We start from the raw sequence: 18,157 nt of genomic DNA, 5'->3' as shown, positions 1-18,157 counted from the left end.
TGGGCAAGGAAAATGAGATCCGGAGATGACGAAAGTTGCGAGGACAACAACCAACAAAAAATTTAGGTCCCTTGATTGTAACGAGGTTATTGTTGGTGTTAGGGGTAAAAAATGTTGGTTTATGTAAGTATGGATTGGATGCTACGTGTAATTTCGCCAAGTAATAAAATACACATGTAACTTCTCTGACATTAAATTTGTTGTCCAATTATATGTTGCCTCAGTCAAAATCAAGGGGACGTCAATTTTGCAAAAAAGTTAAAAACTGAAGGCCAGTAGTGTTATTTAGTTTGGGGCCAAAATCACTTCTTTCTAAAGTTTGGGAGTTCTCTCAAAAAAAAAAAAAGCAAATTAGTTTTAAAAAATAAAACCTGACCAAACGACCTGTGTTTGACATGTAGTTATGCCCTAACCCTATAAAGTTAATATTAACATCGTTGTTGTTCGAAGTAGTGGAATACACATACACACCTTGAGAGTGATCATGGTTCGAAAATTCAAGTTCCATCCGGGCAACAAAGTGGAAGTGAGCATCGACCGTGGCGGCGGCATATACTGCTCATGGTTCACCGCCACCATCGTCAGGTGGGACTCCTCCGACAAATTACTGGTCGAATACGATGACATGGACGTGAAGCCAACAGTCGTCGGTCTTCATCAGCTGCGACCAGCACCTACGCCAGAGAGCGATGATTGGGAAGTGCAGATCGGAGACAAGGTGGAGGCGTTCCGGAAACACCGGTGGTGGGAAGGCCGCGTTATTGAAGATTTAGGGAATGGAAGTTTCCGTGTGTGTTTTACAGACTCAGAAGAGATTGTGTTTCCAAAAGACCTTCTTAGGGTTCATCGCCAATGGATTAATCACAATTGGGTTCCGCCAATCACTCCCCAACAAATCAAAAACCATAAGGTAAGGAAGTTTATTTTTTAGATTATAACAGTAACAATAATTTATTGGAAAAAGTTGTTATTAATTAATGGAATAAATGTAAGTATTTTCATACATAATTAATGCTATAAATATTTATACAAGTTGTTTATCCAACCAGGAACTTTGTAGGGAACTGAAGCTACAGCGGCGGGAAAATAGGATTAGTGAGTTGCCTGACTGCATATTGCTCCACATATTGAGTTTTCTTGAAGCACGAGATGCTGTTCGGACTTGTATCTTATGTAAACGGTGGAAGGATCTTTGCAAACGCCTCACTACTCTCACATATAATCCTACTATATATACATCTTCGTATGACAGTTTTGAGAAATTTATGCCTTGGGTTCTGTCCAGTAGAGATCACTCATATTCCCTACTTAATCTTACTATTGAGGCTTGGATGCGCGGAGGTGAAGAAGACCTATATAAACTCATTAATATAAATCCACTACTCTCTTTGAAAATTAATGTGTATGGAAAGTGTCCAAATTCTGAGTTACTCCCTTTAATCTTTGGCTGTCACTCTTTGACATTTCTTGAGCTTTCTTATGGTAGGAATATCAGGAATGCAAAGTGTCCAAGGTCTCTTCACTTACCTGCATTAAGAACCTTGCATCTTAAATTTTTTAACTTTGTTGCAACTCACAATCATTGTGCTGACCCCTTTCCAAACTGTCACGTTCTGAATACTTTGGTTCTCATTGATTGTTCTTTGATTGAGGATGCACAAGTCCTATGCATATCTAATCAGATATTATCCAATTTGACTATATCTTATGTATTAGCTGACCAATTTTCGCTTTCTACTCCAAATCTTGGCACGTTTACTATCGAGTATTGTCCTATTTTTCAGAAACTCTTATCCTCCAAATGCAATCTATCTTTTCTTCAAAAAGTAAATATGTATGGCTTTTTAATTTGCAGTATCAGCGAAGATTCAATCTTCTTAAGATGGCTGCAAGTGCTTGCCAATGTAAAGATTTTGGACTTTGGTTATGCTATCATTGAAAAAATACAAAAGGTAAGTGACTTTAGGGTACTTTCACATCTATATTTTGATTACACAATCATTTGGGTCCTTGAATTACAGAAACATGTCTGAATTTGTCATTTTCTTATCAACTTGAGCCTCTGATATATATTTCATTTGTTAGTTTGATCTATGAAATTACTAACAGATTTACAGATATTTCTGAAGTTCCATACATTCAAATACTGTAGGGACACTTACGGATGTTTCATTTGTATTCTTCATTCACGTAAAATATCCATTTAATAATGTCTGCTATTCATTCAAATTTTGCAGGAATTCCTGTTGAATCCAACTTTGAAGAATTTGCAACCTCCACGCTTTGTTAGATTGGAGTTGTTTATAGTGCGCAAGCCTTTATTTGCTTTTGAAGAACAAGAATTAATGGAAGTAGTGGAACACTTGCTTCAAAACACTACTTCAAAGCCCAGAGTTGATATCATATAATATCTCTTTAGATGACCTCAATTTGTTTGAATAAATTATAGATCTTAAGATTATTTTCTCATAGTTCAAGTTGGACGTAGCTTTTGTTTTTCATTATTTTGAGGTTGATGCCTCAACCTTTTTTCTGCTGTTGGTTTTAACGGTTTTAACTCTATTTTATGAGTACAGATTGAGCAATTTTTCAAAACAATTGTTATATTTTTTCTATATTGTTTGCTAAAAACAAAATTAAGTGAAGCATTTTAAGCTGTCCCAATTAGTAGGCGCAAGTCCTGCAAATTTGGGAATTGTTTTATAACTAATTTTGACCAACAGAAAAATTGTAACATATATTTGTGAGAAAATTTACACCTACTTCTTTCTTTTAATTCTTTTCCTTCGTAAATCTATAATTTACAATCTCAATTTGCATTGTGAGTGCATGGCATCGTGATGAAATGTAGATTGTTTTGATTTTCACATTATGACAGTGCCTTTAATTAGTTTCTCTAGTTTGGTTTGTTAAAGAAGTTCCTCCTCGACCAACAACCAAGGGATATTCAGGCAATAACGATGTAGCCAGTGGCCTCGCAGATCATTCGATGAACACCACCATCAGCCCACTATATCTACTCCGCATCTGGTGTGAGAAAGATCAGACTCCCAAATTCCATGAAAATGTTTCTACTTATTCCACTCGATTTGTCCTTGATTTTTTTTTTTTGAAGAAGCTAAATAGCCCTCTCAAATTGGCACCGGAAAGAATTGAACCTGAGACCTTGAGGAGGACCTTGATTTTTATTGCTTCGTTTTCCAATGAATCAAAATGATTCAAATTCATGAATCGATCACACAGTGTCTCGAACAAGTTAAGGATTTTAAACATACGCCAGGATGAATGGCTTAAATTTGCAAACGAATCAGCAAAATTCAGCAGTTGAATTATTGCTGCACGGAAAACCTCTAAGATGCGAAGTCTAAGATAACCTGATCGTACAGTTGACGCTCACTGGGAAATACTAGTATTCTAAGAGCGACCTTGGAAATTTCTATCCATCTTCCAATCACATAATCCTAATATCCCATCTTTCTCTATGCTATTAATTTATTTATTAAAAAGTCTTCCAACCATTCCTTACGGTAACTGTTAAACCTCATAGCACTCTTTCTCAAATCCAGAATCCACCATCAATTTCACCGTTTCATGAAAGTTATTTGTTTCAGGCAAAAGTGCATCATTTATAAGCTTGCGCTCCGTCACAGCCAATTTATAGTTACCTTTCACCATTTGCAAAAGCATGTTACCAATATTGGAATTGTTTTTCTTATACTCATTTATATAAGTAATGAACTGTAATGTTGCTACCATTATTTTCTGGTTGTTCTGAATCAACTCGAATGACTACATGTTGTTCATCAAGTCCAAGACGCTCAATTTCTTCTGTACCATTTGGGGAAGACAAAGAGGAACAAAGAATAATAAGACAGTAGCCATAACAAACTCCAACATGAGTTATACAATTAAACATCAAGATAAGAGAGTACATGAGATTCACTTCGAATCCGCACTGAATTTGTCTCAACAAACTAAGTTAAATGATAGGAAAGGATGTACATGAAATTAGACTATATATGCATCAGAGAAAAAGGAATATACAGAAGTAATTGTCGATACCAAAAATGCCGAATGAGCTTTGAATCGATGACTTTTCGAGTGTAGCCATGTTGTTGCAATTTGCAAACAAAATCATTAGACAAATTATGAAACGGAAAACAGTAGTGAAATAAGTATCTTCATCAAATTCCAGATAGATGGTTGAAGGAAGATCTGAAGCAAACCCAACAAATCTCCATTTCATGTTCTCTCTCTTAGACAGTATGTTGTGATTAAAAATTGCTTAAACAGACAGATGAACAAAATTTTGCTGAGAGAAACCAATTTTGACTTTGGATGAGAACCTATGTTCTTATTCCAGATGGAATTTCTCGCAAAGGACCAAAAATTCTTTAGGCTATTTATTGGACCAGCTTCTGCAATAATTTAGAGTACCAATAATTTCGTGACATGAGTTTTGGATTAATAGGTCTCAAGGTCAACTGCCCCAATCTAATTTACGATCGATAAAGCACTCACACAGACACGACTCTGAATCATCGACTTGTATATTAATTTTAGAAATTAATTAATTGAGTTTAATCAAATGTGTCGGTGGCCTCTTAGTATTAGACATCGACACATGTTGGATACTAAACCCGCATTCAATCAATAATATCAGTACTAAAGAGTTTGCGATAGATGATACATATACTTTTTTTTTCCGAAAGTCGACATATTTATAAACAACTGGTCGTGACCACACATTAGTTTACGAAGTTCCTTTCCATCTCAAACTCCTCTCTGAATATAAGAAGATATCAGTCTTTTAACTCTCAAGCCAAATACAAATTAACACGCTACACTACCCTTTGGAAATTAAGTCTTTTAACTCTGAATACATGTTTATTAGACATTTTAAAATGATGTGATAATTTTTTTTATCAAGCCTAATTTTTTGGTAAAATTAATTATTCAAAAATCTTCAACTCCTAAAATAAACCCATATAGTTACCGATAACTCGTTCTATTCCATGTACTCTAATAGAACAAACACACACTACATATTTTGTTTCCCTTATCTTTTCTCTCATGTTCAAATTCTGTTTTGAAATTTGTTTTTGTCTTGACCGGAAAGTAATAACAAGGTAGCCATGAAAATGCCACCATCAGCCCAACAATCAAACTCTGCATCTGGTGTACGAAAGACACAAATTCCATGAAAATGTCTCTACTTATTTCACCGAAGCTATTCTTGATTTTTATTTGCTTTCCGTTCACCAAGGAATCAACAAACACCAAAATTCAGCAGGTGAATTATCGCTCCACGAAAAACCTCGGAGAAAGAGAGAGCATAAGATATAGAGGTGGATTCTACGAAGACACCATCACATTGTTGACGCTCACCGGGAAATAGTATTCTAATAGCGACCTTGGAAGTTTTTATCCAACTTTTAATCACAACATCTTGTAATCTCATCTTTCTCAAAGTAATATTTTTTTTCTTGCAAGAATTTGATCTATGAACCTTCAACTCCTCGACCTTTTTAATCTCTTATCTCAAACCAGTTGAGCCCCCCATCCACCCTCCACCCCCACACACATATGCATTTACCTTACGAAGTTCCTTTCCATCTCAAACTCCTCTAAGGGTATGTTTGGTTCAACGGAAGAGAGGGGTTTTAATGAAGAGGAGGAAAAGAGAGATTTGTTAATCAAATGTATATTTGATATTCACAAGGGAAGGTGAGTGATTTTGAAAATAATTTACATTTATACCTTTAAAAATATTAGAACATTGTTTATTTCTTCTTCTTCAACTCATGGCAGATCACAACACCGACAACATTGTTGGTTCTCCTCATTCGTATCCTTCTTGTACCACAACAACCACTGATGATCAAAGAGACAAAAGTAAAGCAACATCAAACAAAAAATTTAAGCATGCTATTGGAAGAAGAAACAACCGGGAAGAATTCATATTCATGCGTTTTGTTGGGACAATTTGAGGTTTTTGTGAAATGGTGAAAAGAAATACTATATCAGAGAAATGAAGAGAAAACAAATGTGGAATAAACCTTTGTAAAACATGTTTTAAATTTAAGGGGATGAATATAAAATTGCGTTTATCGTTTTTTTTGTTGGACAAAAACAAAGGATATTCATTCATTCAAATTGATAGAATACATCAGAGACAATAACATGATCAATATCGCTAAAAACGTAAAGGGTGAATCTGCAAACAAACTCACAGCACCCAAGTTAATAGCATACAACGGCAAAATGCCTACAAATAATATGATAAAATCTAAATCACCAGAATACACATGCTTCTGGATCTGCAACGTTGACGCCCAAATCATTGATTGAATTTGTGATTGTCTGAAGCTGTTCTTTCAATACGAACCAAACGAACACCGCACAACAAAAGATGCGAAATCAAACAACGCCGCACATGATGACGAACAACACAACGTCGCACTAAGACGACGAAATCACGAAAAAACATGAAAGAAAAACTTGATGTATGTGGAAATCAATTATTTAGATTAAAAGAAAGGGGAAACAAGATGCAGAGGGGTGATTCTAGGTCAAAAATTGACCTAAAATCACCCCTCCTCGATGAGTGAAAGAAGAATAAAACTTAGAGAGAAGGCCGAGTTTCTCTCACTAAAAAATTAATAAGGTATCGTTCTGTTGTAAATTTTTATATACAAATACAAATACAATTCAATTGACAACAAATACAATTCAATCAACTGACTAGACATATAAAAATCGTAACAAACTTCTAACTGCCTTGACAAACAAGAAACTAACTAACTTGTCTTACATGCAATCAAACTAAAAACTATGAATTAAACACTTTTCTCCTCCTAATTCATGTTTGCTAGTCTGCTCATTCCCATAAGCTCTTTCAAATCTTCAAACCTTGCTTCCTTCGAAGGTTTTGAGAGAATATCTGCAAGTTGCAACTCATACTTGCAACATTCACGTTCTAGCCTATCCTTGTTCGCTTGATATCTAAGAAAGTGATACCTTAAATAAATGAAACATTCTAGTTTTCCTATCCTTGTAATATTTTAAGGGCAGAATGCAGATGCTTCCTCTGTTAGTTTTCCAAGAGGCTTATAGTTTGTCTTTGGTTAGGGCATAGCCCTTTTTTTCATCAAAACAAAAAATTAAATATTCCAAAAATTAATGCCGATACTATTCTTAAATAAATGATACATTTTAACGCGAAAAATTAAATATTCCAAAAATTAATGTAGCATGTATCCTCATTGCCATGTACCTCTTCCGTGCTCACTGACCCATCCCTTGTCGATTTTGAATTAGGAGAATTGAAGTTATATTTGAACTTACATATCTTTTCGATTTAGACAATTAAATTTTTATTGTGTGTTGCATTTTATATATCTTTCATTGAACATTGTTCTGGCATTCGAATCCTTTGTTAATACAACAAATTCAAAACATTTCCTTTGATATTCGGTGAGGCTAAACATAGAATCTGCAAGCAAACAAGAAACATTCAAGGAAGAAGCACTTGATGTGGGATGCAAAGGTGGAACCAAGCAACCACTACTAGAAGACATGGGCAAGGAAAATGAGATCTGGAGATGACGAAGGTTGCAAGGACGACAACCAACAAAAATTTTAGTTTTATAAGATTTCTCAATAAACCCAAACAAATCTAGGGTTTATTGAGAATTTGGAGATTTCGGTTTTTGAGTTTAAAAGATTAGGTGAATATATAGCACAAAGATTTATACTATTTTGAGGTGTATTTGAGTAGACCTATATGTTTTTAATTTTTTTAAGGAAGATGTCCAAAAAAAATTATGGGTTTCTTTATTTATAATAGAAAGTATTTATAAAAAAAATAAAATTATCATATATTGCTTGCCAACATGGTAATTTATAATTTAAAATTTTCCTTAAAAAAAAACATGGTAATTTAAAATTAAAAAGAAAAATTGTGTACACATTTTAAAAGATAAAGAAACAAATAAAAAAACTAAAGAACTTTTTTTACGGGAAAAGAAAGCATTTAGAATGTTACAAATAGTAAAACAAAAATTCATTAAAAAATATATAAATAAAATAAAAGACTATACCATTTTTATTAAAAAAAGGACTTTACCATTTAAAAAATAAAATCAAATAAAAAACTTTGAGTTTGATGGTGGTGGGTTGACCATTCGAAACAATTTTACACACACAACCAATCGAAATATTTAGAATCGCACATCAACTAATGTTTTTAATTTACGTGGGCCAAACGTGGCAATTCAAAATATTTTGATTGGTTGTGTGCAAAGTTGTTTTGCCTTTTGATTAACCCAACTTTCATTTTTTGCATCAAAACTTGCAAAATATCACTTCTGGCCCCCAACTTTAGCTCATTTCGCTCAAGTGAAGCCCCCTATATTGTAACAAGGTTAACGTCGGTGTTAAGGGTAAAAATTGTTGGTTTGTGTAAGTACGGAGGTTAAAAGTGCAATTTAACCAAGTAATAAAATACATATGTGACATCTGCATCATTAAATTTGTTGTCCAATTATATGTTGCCTAAGTCAAAATCAAGGGGACCTCAATTTTGTAAAAAAGTTAAAAATTGAAGGCCATTAGTGTTATTTAGTTTGGGGCCAAAATCAATTCTTTGTAAAGTTTGGGAGTCAAAAAGCAATTTAGTTTTAAAAAATAAAACCTGACCAAAACTAAGAACAGTGTTTGACATGTAACCCTAACACTATAAAGTAATATTAGCGTTGTTGTACGGAGTAGTGGAATACACACATTGAGAGTAACCATGGTTCGAAAATTCAAGTTCGATCCGGGCAACAAAGTGGAAGTGAGCATCGACCGCGGCATTGGCATATACTGCTCATGGTTCACCGCCACCATCGTCAGGTGGGTCTCCTCCGACAAATTACTGGTCGAATACGATGACCTGGACGTGAAGCCAACAGTTGTCGGTCCTCATCAGCTCCGACCAGTACCTACTCCAGAGAGCGATGATTGGGAAGTGAAGATCGGCGACAAGGTGGAGGCGTTCTGGAAACAGCGGTGGCGGGAAGGCTGCGTGAGCGAAGATTTAGGGAATGGAAGGTTTCGTGTGTGTTTCACAGACTCAGAAGAGATTGTGTTTCCAAAAGACCATCTTAGAGTTCATCGCCAATGGATTAATCACAATTGGGTTCCGCCAATCACACCCCAACAAATCAAATACCATATGGTAAGGTAGTTTATTTTTAAGATTACAATAACTGTAACAATAATTTATTGGAAAAAGTTGTTATCAATTAATGGAATAAACATAAGTATTTTCACACATAAATACTTATATTATCAGTGCTAATGCTATAAATATTTATACAAGTTGTTTATGAAACCAGGAACTTCGTAGGGAACTGAAGCGACAGCGGCGGGAAAATAGGATTAGTGAGTTGCCTGACTGCATATTGCTCCACATATTGAGTTTCCTTGAAGCACAAGATGCTGTTCAGACTTGTATCTTGTCTAAACGGTGGAAGGATATTTGCAAACGACTCACTACTCTCACATATTCTCCTTCTCTATTTACATCTTCATATGAAAGATTTAAGAAATTTATGTCTTGGGTTCTGTCCAGTAGAGATCACTCATATTCCCTACTTATACTCCGTCTCCTCGATTTACACCTTCGTATGAAAGTTTTAAGAAATTTATGTCCTGGGTTCTGTCCAGTAGAGATCACTCATATTCCCTACTTAATCTTACTATTCATGCTTTCATTCAGGAAGGTGAAGAAGACCTATATAAACTCATTAATATAAATCCACTACTCTCTTTGAAAATTAATGGGTATGGGAAGTGTCCAAAATCTGAGTTACTCCCTTTAATCTTTGGCTCTCACTCTTTGACATTTCTTGATCTTTGTTATAGTAGCAATAACACGGATCCAAAGTGTCCAAAATCTCTTCACTTGCCTGCATTAAGAACTTTGCATCTTAAATACTTCAACTTTGTTGCAACTCACAATCACTGTGCTGACCCCTTTCAAAACTGTCACGTGTTGAATACTTTGGTTCTCCGTGATTGTTCTTTGATTGAGGATGCAAAAGTCCTCTGCATATCTAATCAGACACTATCCAATTTGACTATATCATCTGTACAAGCTGAACAATTTTCGCTTTCTACTCCAAGTCTTAGTTCTTTTACTATCTCAGAGAATCCTATTTTTCGGAAACTCTTATCCTCCACATGCAATCTTTCTTTTCTTCAACAAGTAAATATGTATGACTTTTCCAATAATGCGGAAGCTTCGATCTTCTTAAATTGGCTGCAAGTGCTTGCCAATGTAAAGATTTTGAAATTTGGCTATTCTGTCATTGATACAATCCAAAAGGTAAGTGGCTATATTTTGATAACACAATCATTTCGATCCTTGAATATGTTTATCGGTGTTAGTAGTCTTCGAATGTATTACAAAAACATATCTGAACTTGTCATTTTCTTATCAACTTGGTCCTCTGATATGTTTTTCATTTGTTAGTTTGATCTCTGAAATTACTAACATATTACACACATACGGATATTTTTGAAGTTCCGTACATTCAAATACTGTAGGGAAACTGCCCCACACGTTCAACGACTAAACTCATTTGTATTTTTAATGTTCATAACATCTCTGCATTCATGTAAAATATCCATTTAATAATGTCTCCTATTCATTCAAATTGTGCAGGTATTCCTCTTAAATCCAACTTCGAAGAATTTGCAACCTCCACGCTTTGTTAGATTGGAGTTGTGTATAGTGCGCAAGCCTTTATTTGCTTTTAAAGAACAACAAATAATGGAAGTAGTGGAACACTTGCTTCAAAACACTACTTCAATGCCTAGAGTTGATATCATATAACATCTATTTAGATTTCTATAAACTATAGATCTTAAGATTATTTTCTCATAGTTCAAGTTGGACGTAGCTTTTGTTTTTCATTATTTTGAGGTTGATGCCTCAACCTTTTTTCTGCTGTTGGTTTTCAAAACATATAAAGTGAAGAATTTTAAGCTGTCCCAATTAGTATGCGCAAGTCCTGCAAATTTGGGAATTAGTGTTTTTGATGCTATTTACTTTTTACTTACTGAAGTCATATCTGCAAATTTGGGAATTGTAAAATATATCTTTGAGAAAATTTGCACCTAGCCCACTGGCACCGGAAAGAATTGAACTTGAGACTTTGAGAAGACCTTGATTTTTATTGCTTCGTTCTCCAATGAATCAAGAAACAATGATTCAAATTCATGAATCATATCACACTGTCTCTCGAACAAGTTAAGGATTTTAAACATACAGGCTGTTAAGAATTGTAGATTCATAGGGATGAAGATCATAGGTGTGAGCAAGATAGCAAGCATAAGAGTATTCATGAGGGAGATACTCAAAGAAACTCATTAGAGAATGAATAGATTGATAAAAGATATAGAATGAGTACAATAGTGTTCCTATATATAGAGATTAGTTTGAGTAACTAACTCTAACTAACTTCTAACCAAGCTACTAACTCTAGTCTAACTACCTTAACTAACTTCACATAACCTCCAATTATTTTAACAGCCTCCCTCAAACTCAAAGTGGAGAAATTCACCAATTTGAGTTTGGAATACAATGAATTACAATCGAAAAATGCATACTATAAGAACTAAGTAAAACAAAGGGTGTAAACTAGTAAAACAAAAGGCTGATAAGAAAACAAGAGAAGCCCAACAAGCTGATGAAGCACAGGCCCACATGAGGAATCCAAGGGAAGTGGAGTTGTAGCTACACAACTGAGAACACGCTGCAGAAAGAGCTTCTGATGAGCCTGAGTACAGCTTCTGAAAAAAAACGGTTCTGAACAAAAACAGCTTCTGAACAACAGAGAGTGCTTCTGACCAAAACAGCTTCTGAACCAAAGTCCCAAACCCGCTTCTGAGACATAAGCAGCTTCTGGTCTTCAAGTCTTCTTGTAGCTTCTGGACCAAAACCGCAAACCCGCTTCTGATTCTGAATATACTGCTGTAATATCCTTCTAAGCAGCTTCTGAATCTGAACATAACCAGAACAGATTACCAAACCAGTTCGTCAAAAGGAAAAAAAAACTTTGCAGAATCTGATTCAAAACAACTTCTTCAATCAGCCACTCAATAAGTGCTTTTGCAAAGCAACTTATTCCAAACGCGCTTTCTTGCCTCGATCCCATGGTATCCACCACAACCGGAAACGAATTTGACGGAGAATTGCGAAAACAGAGAAAAACGAACACGAACCAACACTTCCACCGGGATCGAAATCGACGATTGATTCGTCATGTAGTTCAAAAACGCGAAGCTGATTGTTGACGATGAAAACAAGTTGTTCAGGCTGTTTTCCGACGAACAACCACGAGGCAAAAAACCTCAAGGCGGCGCCACCGTAAACAGCGCTCCTCAATCTCACCGGAGCAGTGTGTATGACGAAGTCTTCCGATGCTTCAGAAACAACGAAATCAGAGCAGCGATTCTTCAATTCAGGTTCGAGAACTTGCAATTTCTCATCATCTTCGTGCACAACTAACACAGAATCATCATCATCGACGATGTCGTTGCAAGAAGTAACAAGAACGCAAGAAATCTCACCAATCTCGACGGAAAATCCATCGAATTTTGGTTCGATTGAAGGAGTAGAAACCGGAATGATAGGAGAATCGAAACTACCGAATCGGATGCAATCATGAGAAGCTGAAGGTTCTTGAATTGCAGGAGCAGAATCTGCATCAACAGAATCTTCATCTTCATCAATGTCGGAAGCGGAAGCGGAAGCATCATCATCTTTATCCCTAGGGTATCGCTCTGATACCATGTTAAGAATTGTAGATTCATAGGGATGAAGATCATAGGTGTGAGCAAGATAGCAAGCATAAGAGTATTCATGAGGGAGATACTCAAAGAAACTCATTAGAGAATGAATAGATTGATAAAAGATATAGAATGAGTACAATAGTGTTCCTATATATAGAGATTAGTTTGAGTAACTAACTCTAACTAACTTCTAACCAAGCTACCAACTCTAGTTTAGTTATCAACTAACTATAGTTGATTACTAACTCTAGTCTAACTACCTTAACTAACTTCACATAACCTCCAATTATTTTAACACAGGCTGAATGGCTTCAATTTGCAAACGAATCAGCAAAACTCAGCAGTTGAATTATTGCTGCACGGAAAACCTCTAAGAAATAGAAATCAAATGATACGTGGAGTCTAAGATAACATCATCGTACAGTTGAAGCTCACTGGGAAATAGTATTCTAAGAGCGACCTTGGAAGTTTTTAGCCATCTTTCAATCACATAATCATAATATTCCATCTTTCTCTATGCTAATAATTAAAAAGTCTTCCAACCATTCCTTACAGTAATTGTTGTAAATCTCATAGCACTCTTTCTCAAATCCAGAATCCACCATCAATTTCACCGTTTCATGAAAGTTGTTTGTTTCAGGCAAAAGTGCATCAATTATGAGCTTGCGGTCCGTCACAACCAATTTATAGTTACCTTTCACCATTTGCAAAAGCATGTTATCAATATTGGAATAGTTTTTCTTATCCTCATTCATATAAGTAATGAACTGTAATGTTGCTACCATTATTTTCTGGTTGTTCTGAATCAACTTGAATGACTACATGTTGTTCATTGAGTCCAAGACGCTGAATTTCTTCTGTACCATTTGGGGAAGACAGAGAGGAACAAAGAATAATAAAACAGTAGCTATAACAAACTCCAACAACAGTTAACGAAAATTTAATCTTTATCAGTTGTACGATTAAACATCGAGATAAGAGTACATGAGATTCACTTCAAATCCGCACTGAATTTGTCTCAACAAACTAAGTGAAATGATAGGAAAGGATGTACATGAAATTTGAGGTTGATGCCTCAACCTTTTTTCTGCTGTTGATTTTAGCGGTTTTAACTCTATTTTATGAGTACAGATTGAGCAATTTTTCAAAACAATTGTTCTATTTTTTCTATATTGTTTGCTAAAAAAAATTAAGTGAAGAATTTTAAGCTGTCCCAATTAGTAGGCGCAAGTCCTGCAAATTTGGGAATTGTTTTGTAACTAATTTTGACTAATAGAAAAATTGTAACATATATTTGTGAGAAAATTTACACCTACTTTCTTTCTTTTAATTCTTTTCTTTTGTAAATCAATAATTTACAATCTCAATTTGCATTGTGAGTGCATGGCTTCGTGATGAAATGTAGATTGTTTTGATTTTCACATTATGACAGTGCCTTTAATTAGTTTCTCTAGTTTGGTTTGTTAAAGAAGTTCCTCCTCGACCAACAACCAAGGGATATTCAGGTAATAACGATGTAGCCAGTGACCTCGCAGATCATTGGATGAACACCACGATCAGCCCACTATATCTACTCTGCATCTGGTGTGAGAAAGATCAGACTCCCAAATTCCATGAAAATGTTTCTATTTATTCCACTCGATCTGTCCTTGATTTTTTTTTTTTTTTGAAGAAGCTAAATAGCCCTCTCAAATTGGCACCGGAAAGAATTGAACCTGAGACCTTGAGGAGGACCTTGATTTTTATTGCTTCGTTTTCCAATGAATCAAAATGATTCAAATTCATGAATCGATCACACAGTGTCTCAAACAAGTTAAGGATTTTAAACATACGCCAGGCTGAATGGCTTCAATTTGCAAACGAATCAGCAAAATTCAGCAGTTGAATTTTTGCTGCACGGAAAACCTCTAAGAAATAGAGATCAAATGATACAGATGTGGAGTCTAAGATAACATCATCGTGCAGTTGATGCTCACTGGGAAATAGTATTCTACGAGCGACCTTGGAAGTTTTTATCCATCTTGCAATCACATAATCCTATTATCCCATCTTTCTCTATGCTAATAATTTAAAAGTCTTCCAACCATTCCTTACGGTAACTTGTAAATCTCATAGCACTCTTTCTCAAATCCAAAATCCACCATCAATTTCACCGTTTCATGAAAGTTATTTGTTTAGGCGAAAGTGCATCAATTATGAGCTTGCGGTCCGTCACAACCAATTTATAGTTACCTTTCATCATTTGCAAAAGCATGTTACCAATATTGGAATTGTTTTTCTTATGCTCATTCATATAAGTAATGAATTGTAATGTTGCTACCATATTTTCTGGTCGTTCTGAATCAACTCGAATGACTTGTGTTGTTCATCGAGTCCAAGACGATGGGTTTCTTGTGTACCAATTGGGGAAGACAGAGAGGAACAAAGAATAATAAAACAGTAGCTATAACAAACTCCAACAATAGCTAACGACAGTTTAATCTTTATGAGCTGTACAATTAAACATCGAGATAAGAGTACATGAGATTCACTTCGAATCCGCACAGAATTTGTCTCAACAAACTAAGTCAAACAATAGGAAAGGATGTATATGAAATTAGACTATATGCATCTGGTTTTCCATTCATAATTTTATCAGAAGTAATTGTCAATACCAAAAAATGCCGAATGAGCTTTGAATCGAAGACTTGTCGAGTGTTGCCATGTTGTTGCAATTTGCAAACAAAATCATTAGACAAATTATGAAACAGATAACAGTAGTGAAATAAGTATCTTCAACGAATTCCAATTTCCAAATAGATGGTTGAAGGAAGATCTGAAGCAAACCCAACAAATCTCCATTTCATGTTCTCTCTCTTAGACAGACAGATGAACACAATTTTGCTGAGAGAAACCAATTTTGACTTTGGATGAGAACCTATCTTCTTATTTCAGATGTAATTTCTTGCAAAGGACCAAAAATTCTTTAGGCTGTTTTACGATCGATAAAACACTCACACTGGCACGACACTGAATATTCGACTTTTTTATATTAGTTTTAGAAAATGATTCATTGAATTTAATCAAATGTGTCTGTGGTGCGTTGTTATTAGACATCGACACATGTTGGATACTAAACCCATATTCAATCATAATTAACAAAACGTATTGATTCTCTTGGTGTGTATAAATAACCTTAAGCTGACAACAACAAAAAAACGAATGAACCAAAACTAACACAAATTTTAGGAATAAAAAAATATAAAAAAAAATTCAAATAATAGTCTTAATTGTTTCAATAATATTTTACAAAATCAACGTTTCCGCACAAAAAATTTGGTAATCTATTCAACCCCTTCTAGATCCCTAGTATTACCGTCGTACAAACCAACATTTTCACACTCAGAACAACAATGGTCACAATTATTTGAAGAAAATTGTAATTTTTCTAATTGAGACAGAAATTTAGACCCCTCAATATCACATATATTGGAAGGTTACAAATTACAGACATTGATATGCTCACTTTCCTAACATGGGATCATATGCATGTGATTTTATTTCTAGTATGGAAGTTCTATCCGTTATTACAATAAAAGATATCATGATAATATACTGATCTATGACCGAGGAATTTGTTTACAATTTGCAGATGCCCATCCAATCTGTCGTTTCTCATTGTCGTAAACCACTACCTTGTCTTGCAAAGAGATGTCTGTTAACAACAAAAGAAAAGACTTTACAATAAAATTATCAAATATATATATATGGGGAGGGATATTTTGACTCCAAGAGTAAGTTTATAGACTTACTCCAAATCTCCACCTTTCATCTTATTTTAATCTAATGGCTTAAATATGAGTTTTAATTGTTAATCATGTGACCATCTTTTTGGATCTTCTTCTTAGAAAATACTTTCTCCATTTAATCTCCCTTTATTAATTAATGCAATAAAAACCTCCCCAATTTTTTCTTTTTTTGGCGCACCTCTGCCAATTCAAAGTGTTTCTTAATCTTTCTCTCAAACATTACAGCAAGGTTGCAGTTTGAATTATAAATAAAAATGTAAGCTTTCCACTCTCACCTCTTGAACCTATGCATAAGAAGAGTTTTTTTTTATTGAAATCTAAATCAAAAAGGAAAGAAATGGGATTGAGAGCCATGTTGAATTGAGGTTGGAGTCAACCAATTTATCCTATTGTGATTTATATTATTATGTCCAATCAAAGAAATTGGGTGTATGCAAAATCAATTGGGTGAGTTAGGGTACAAAGCATTGGGAGGAAATTTTATTGTTTTTGAGAGTTAAAATAAATAAAAAAAATACTTAAAGAGTGCGTTTGTGAGAAAGGAAATTTGTTTTATGAGAATTAATTAAGGGAGAATAATTGGAGAAGGTAGTTAGATCCACAAAGGTGGTCACATGATTAACAATTAAAACTCACAATTAAACCATTACATTAAAATAAGATGAAAGGTGGAGATTTGGAGTAAGTCTATAAACTTACTCTTGGAGTCAAAATATCCCTCCTCTATATATATATATATATAGCATTTTTTTAGCTTTAGGAATGTCTTACCTCCAACTACATTACGATTTCCCAAGCCAGCTTCATTGCCATTAAGAATCCCTAAGCAGACATTGCCATATTTCTAGAAATGAAAAGACCATCATAAATGTATGCAAGTCATTAACATAGTGATATACACATAATTTCATGTGTTCTTTTCATCATAGGATGGATATGATAAGATTATATATAGATTTAAAAAAGTACTAACAGTGATTATTAGATAAGCTACAGGAGGCAGTTGAAATTGTAAATTCTTTGATTTTGTAAATTTAAAAAAGTACTAACTAATAACTAAAATTGTCAACATATTGTAATTTAAAACATACCACAGTGCAACCTTTACACGGTGCATCGGGTCCATCGCATTGAACCCAACTTAAATCACTGCCGGTGTCAATGTCAAGCTCGTAAGGCTTGGGAGGATTGCCAATGTTGATGGACACGGTGTATAACCTACATCAAGAGGAACATACATACATGCATACATACATATAAATTATAACTCAATAAACTATTGTAATCTATTATAAACTAGAAGAAAAAGCTCAAATAGTCAATGTTAGGGTTAACCATTGAAAATGATATAGTTTAATTTGATACATGCGAATATGATTATGAAATTTCACAAGAAATTATGAAAATTAAAGATAATTAGTTAACATAAAATGATTGAACAAATTATTAAATGGTTGCATTACTACTGATATTGATATTAGAAGAAAAAAAATGTCCCTGAATTATATTGCAAAAACAATTAT

At 34.5% G+C, this 18,157-nt stretch overlaps 2 protein-coding genes, 1 long non-coding RNA gene and 3 pseudogenes across 3 annotated transcripts; 2 read left to right on the top strand and 4 right to left on the bottom strand.

Annotated features, from left to right (window-relative positions):
* Positions 1-484: 484 nt before the first annotated feature.
* On the top strand, positions 485-2,579 carry LOC146927069 (putative FBD-associated F-box protein At5g22720). Its single transcript, XM_085708122.1, has 3 exons — positions 485-910; positions 1,050-1,952; positions 2,238-2,579. The coding sequence occupies exons 1-3, from the start codon at positions 485-487 to the stop codon at positions 2,406-2,408; spliced, it is 1,500 nt and encodes a 499-aa protein (XP_085564248.1). The 3' UTR covers positions 2,409-2,579.
* Positions 2,580-3,016: 437 nt separating this feature from the next.
* LOC146927068 (uncharacterized) lies at positions 3,017-4,246 on the bottom strand (annotated as a pseudogene).
* A 4,551-nt stretch (positions 4,247-8,797) lies between these two features.
* Positions 8,798-10,885, top strand: LOC146927067 (F-box/LRR-repeat protein 13-like). The gene is made up of 4 exons (XM_085707008.1): positions 8,798-9,223; positions 9,384-9,565; positions 9,667-10,375; positions 10,715-10,885. Exons 1-4 carry the CDS (start codon positions 8,798-8,800, stop codon positions 10,883-10,885), a joined length of 1,488 nt encoding a protein of 495 aa, XP_085563134.1.
* Positions 10,886-11,169: 284 nt separating this feature from the next.
* Positions 11,170-14,220, bottom strand: LOC146927066 (exocyst complex component EXO70B1-like; annotated as a pseudogene).
* A 127-nt stretch (positions 14,221-14,347) lies between these two features.
* On the bottom strand, positions 14,348-15,567 carry LOC146927065 (exocyst complex component EXO70B1-like; annotated as a pseudogene).
* Positions 15,568-16,351: 784 nt separating this feature from the next.
* Positions 16,352-17,552, bottom strand: LOC146927064 (uncharacterized). Its single transcript, XR_015008159.1, has 2 exons — positions 17,406-17,552; positions 16,352-16,540 (listed from the first exon to the last, which is right to left on the bottom strand). It is a non-coding gene; the product is annotated as an uncharacterized LOC146927064 (long non-coding RNA).
* Between the last annotated feature and the right edge of the window lie 605 nt (positions 17,553-18,157).

The sequence above is a fragment of the Medicago sativa genome, chromosome 4 (genome assembly GCF_051527215.1).
Source record: "Medicago sativa cultivar Bolivia chromosome 4, Bolivia_mono, whole genome shotgun sequence".
NCBI lineage: Eukaryota > Viridiplantae > Streptophyta > Magnoliopsida > Fabales > Fabaceae > Medicago > Medicago sativa.
Note: the sequence above shows the minus strand (reverse complement) of the source record. Positions and strands in the feature narration are given on the sequence as shown.

Coding starts and splice junctions, on each gene's coding strand:
- LOC146927069 (XM_085708122.1), top strand. CDS start 485: ATGGTTCGAAAATTCAAGTTCCATCCGGGCAACAAAGTGGAAGTGAGC. Junction 911..1,049: donor AACAAATCAAAAACCATAAG/GTAAGGAAGTTT, acceptor TTATCCAACCAG/GAACTTTGTAGGGAACTGAA. Junction 1,953..2,237: donor TCATTGAAAAAATACAAAAG/GTAAGTGACTTT, acceptor CAAATTTTGCAG/GAATTCCTGTTGAATCCAAC.
- LOC146927067 (XM_085707008.1), top strand. CDS start 8,798: ATGGTTCGAAAATTCAAGTTCGATCCGGGCAACAAAGTGGAAGTGAGC. Junction 9,224..9,383: donor AACAAATCAAATACCATATG/GTAAGGTAGTTT, acceptor TTATGAAACCAG/GAACTTCGTAGGGAACTGAA. Junction 10,376..10,714: donor TCATTGATACAATCCAAAAG/GTAAGTGGCTAT, acceptor CAAATTGTGCAG/GTATTCCTCTTAAATCCAAC.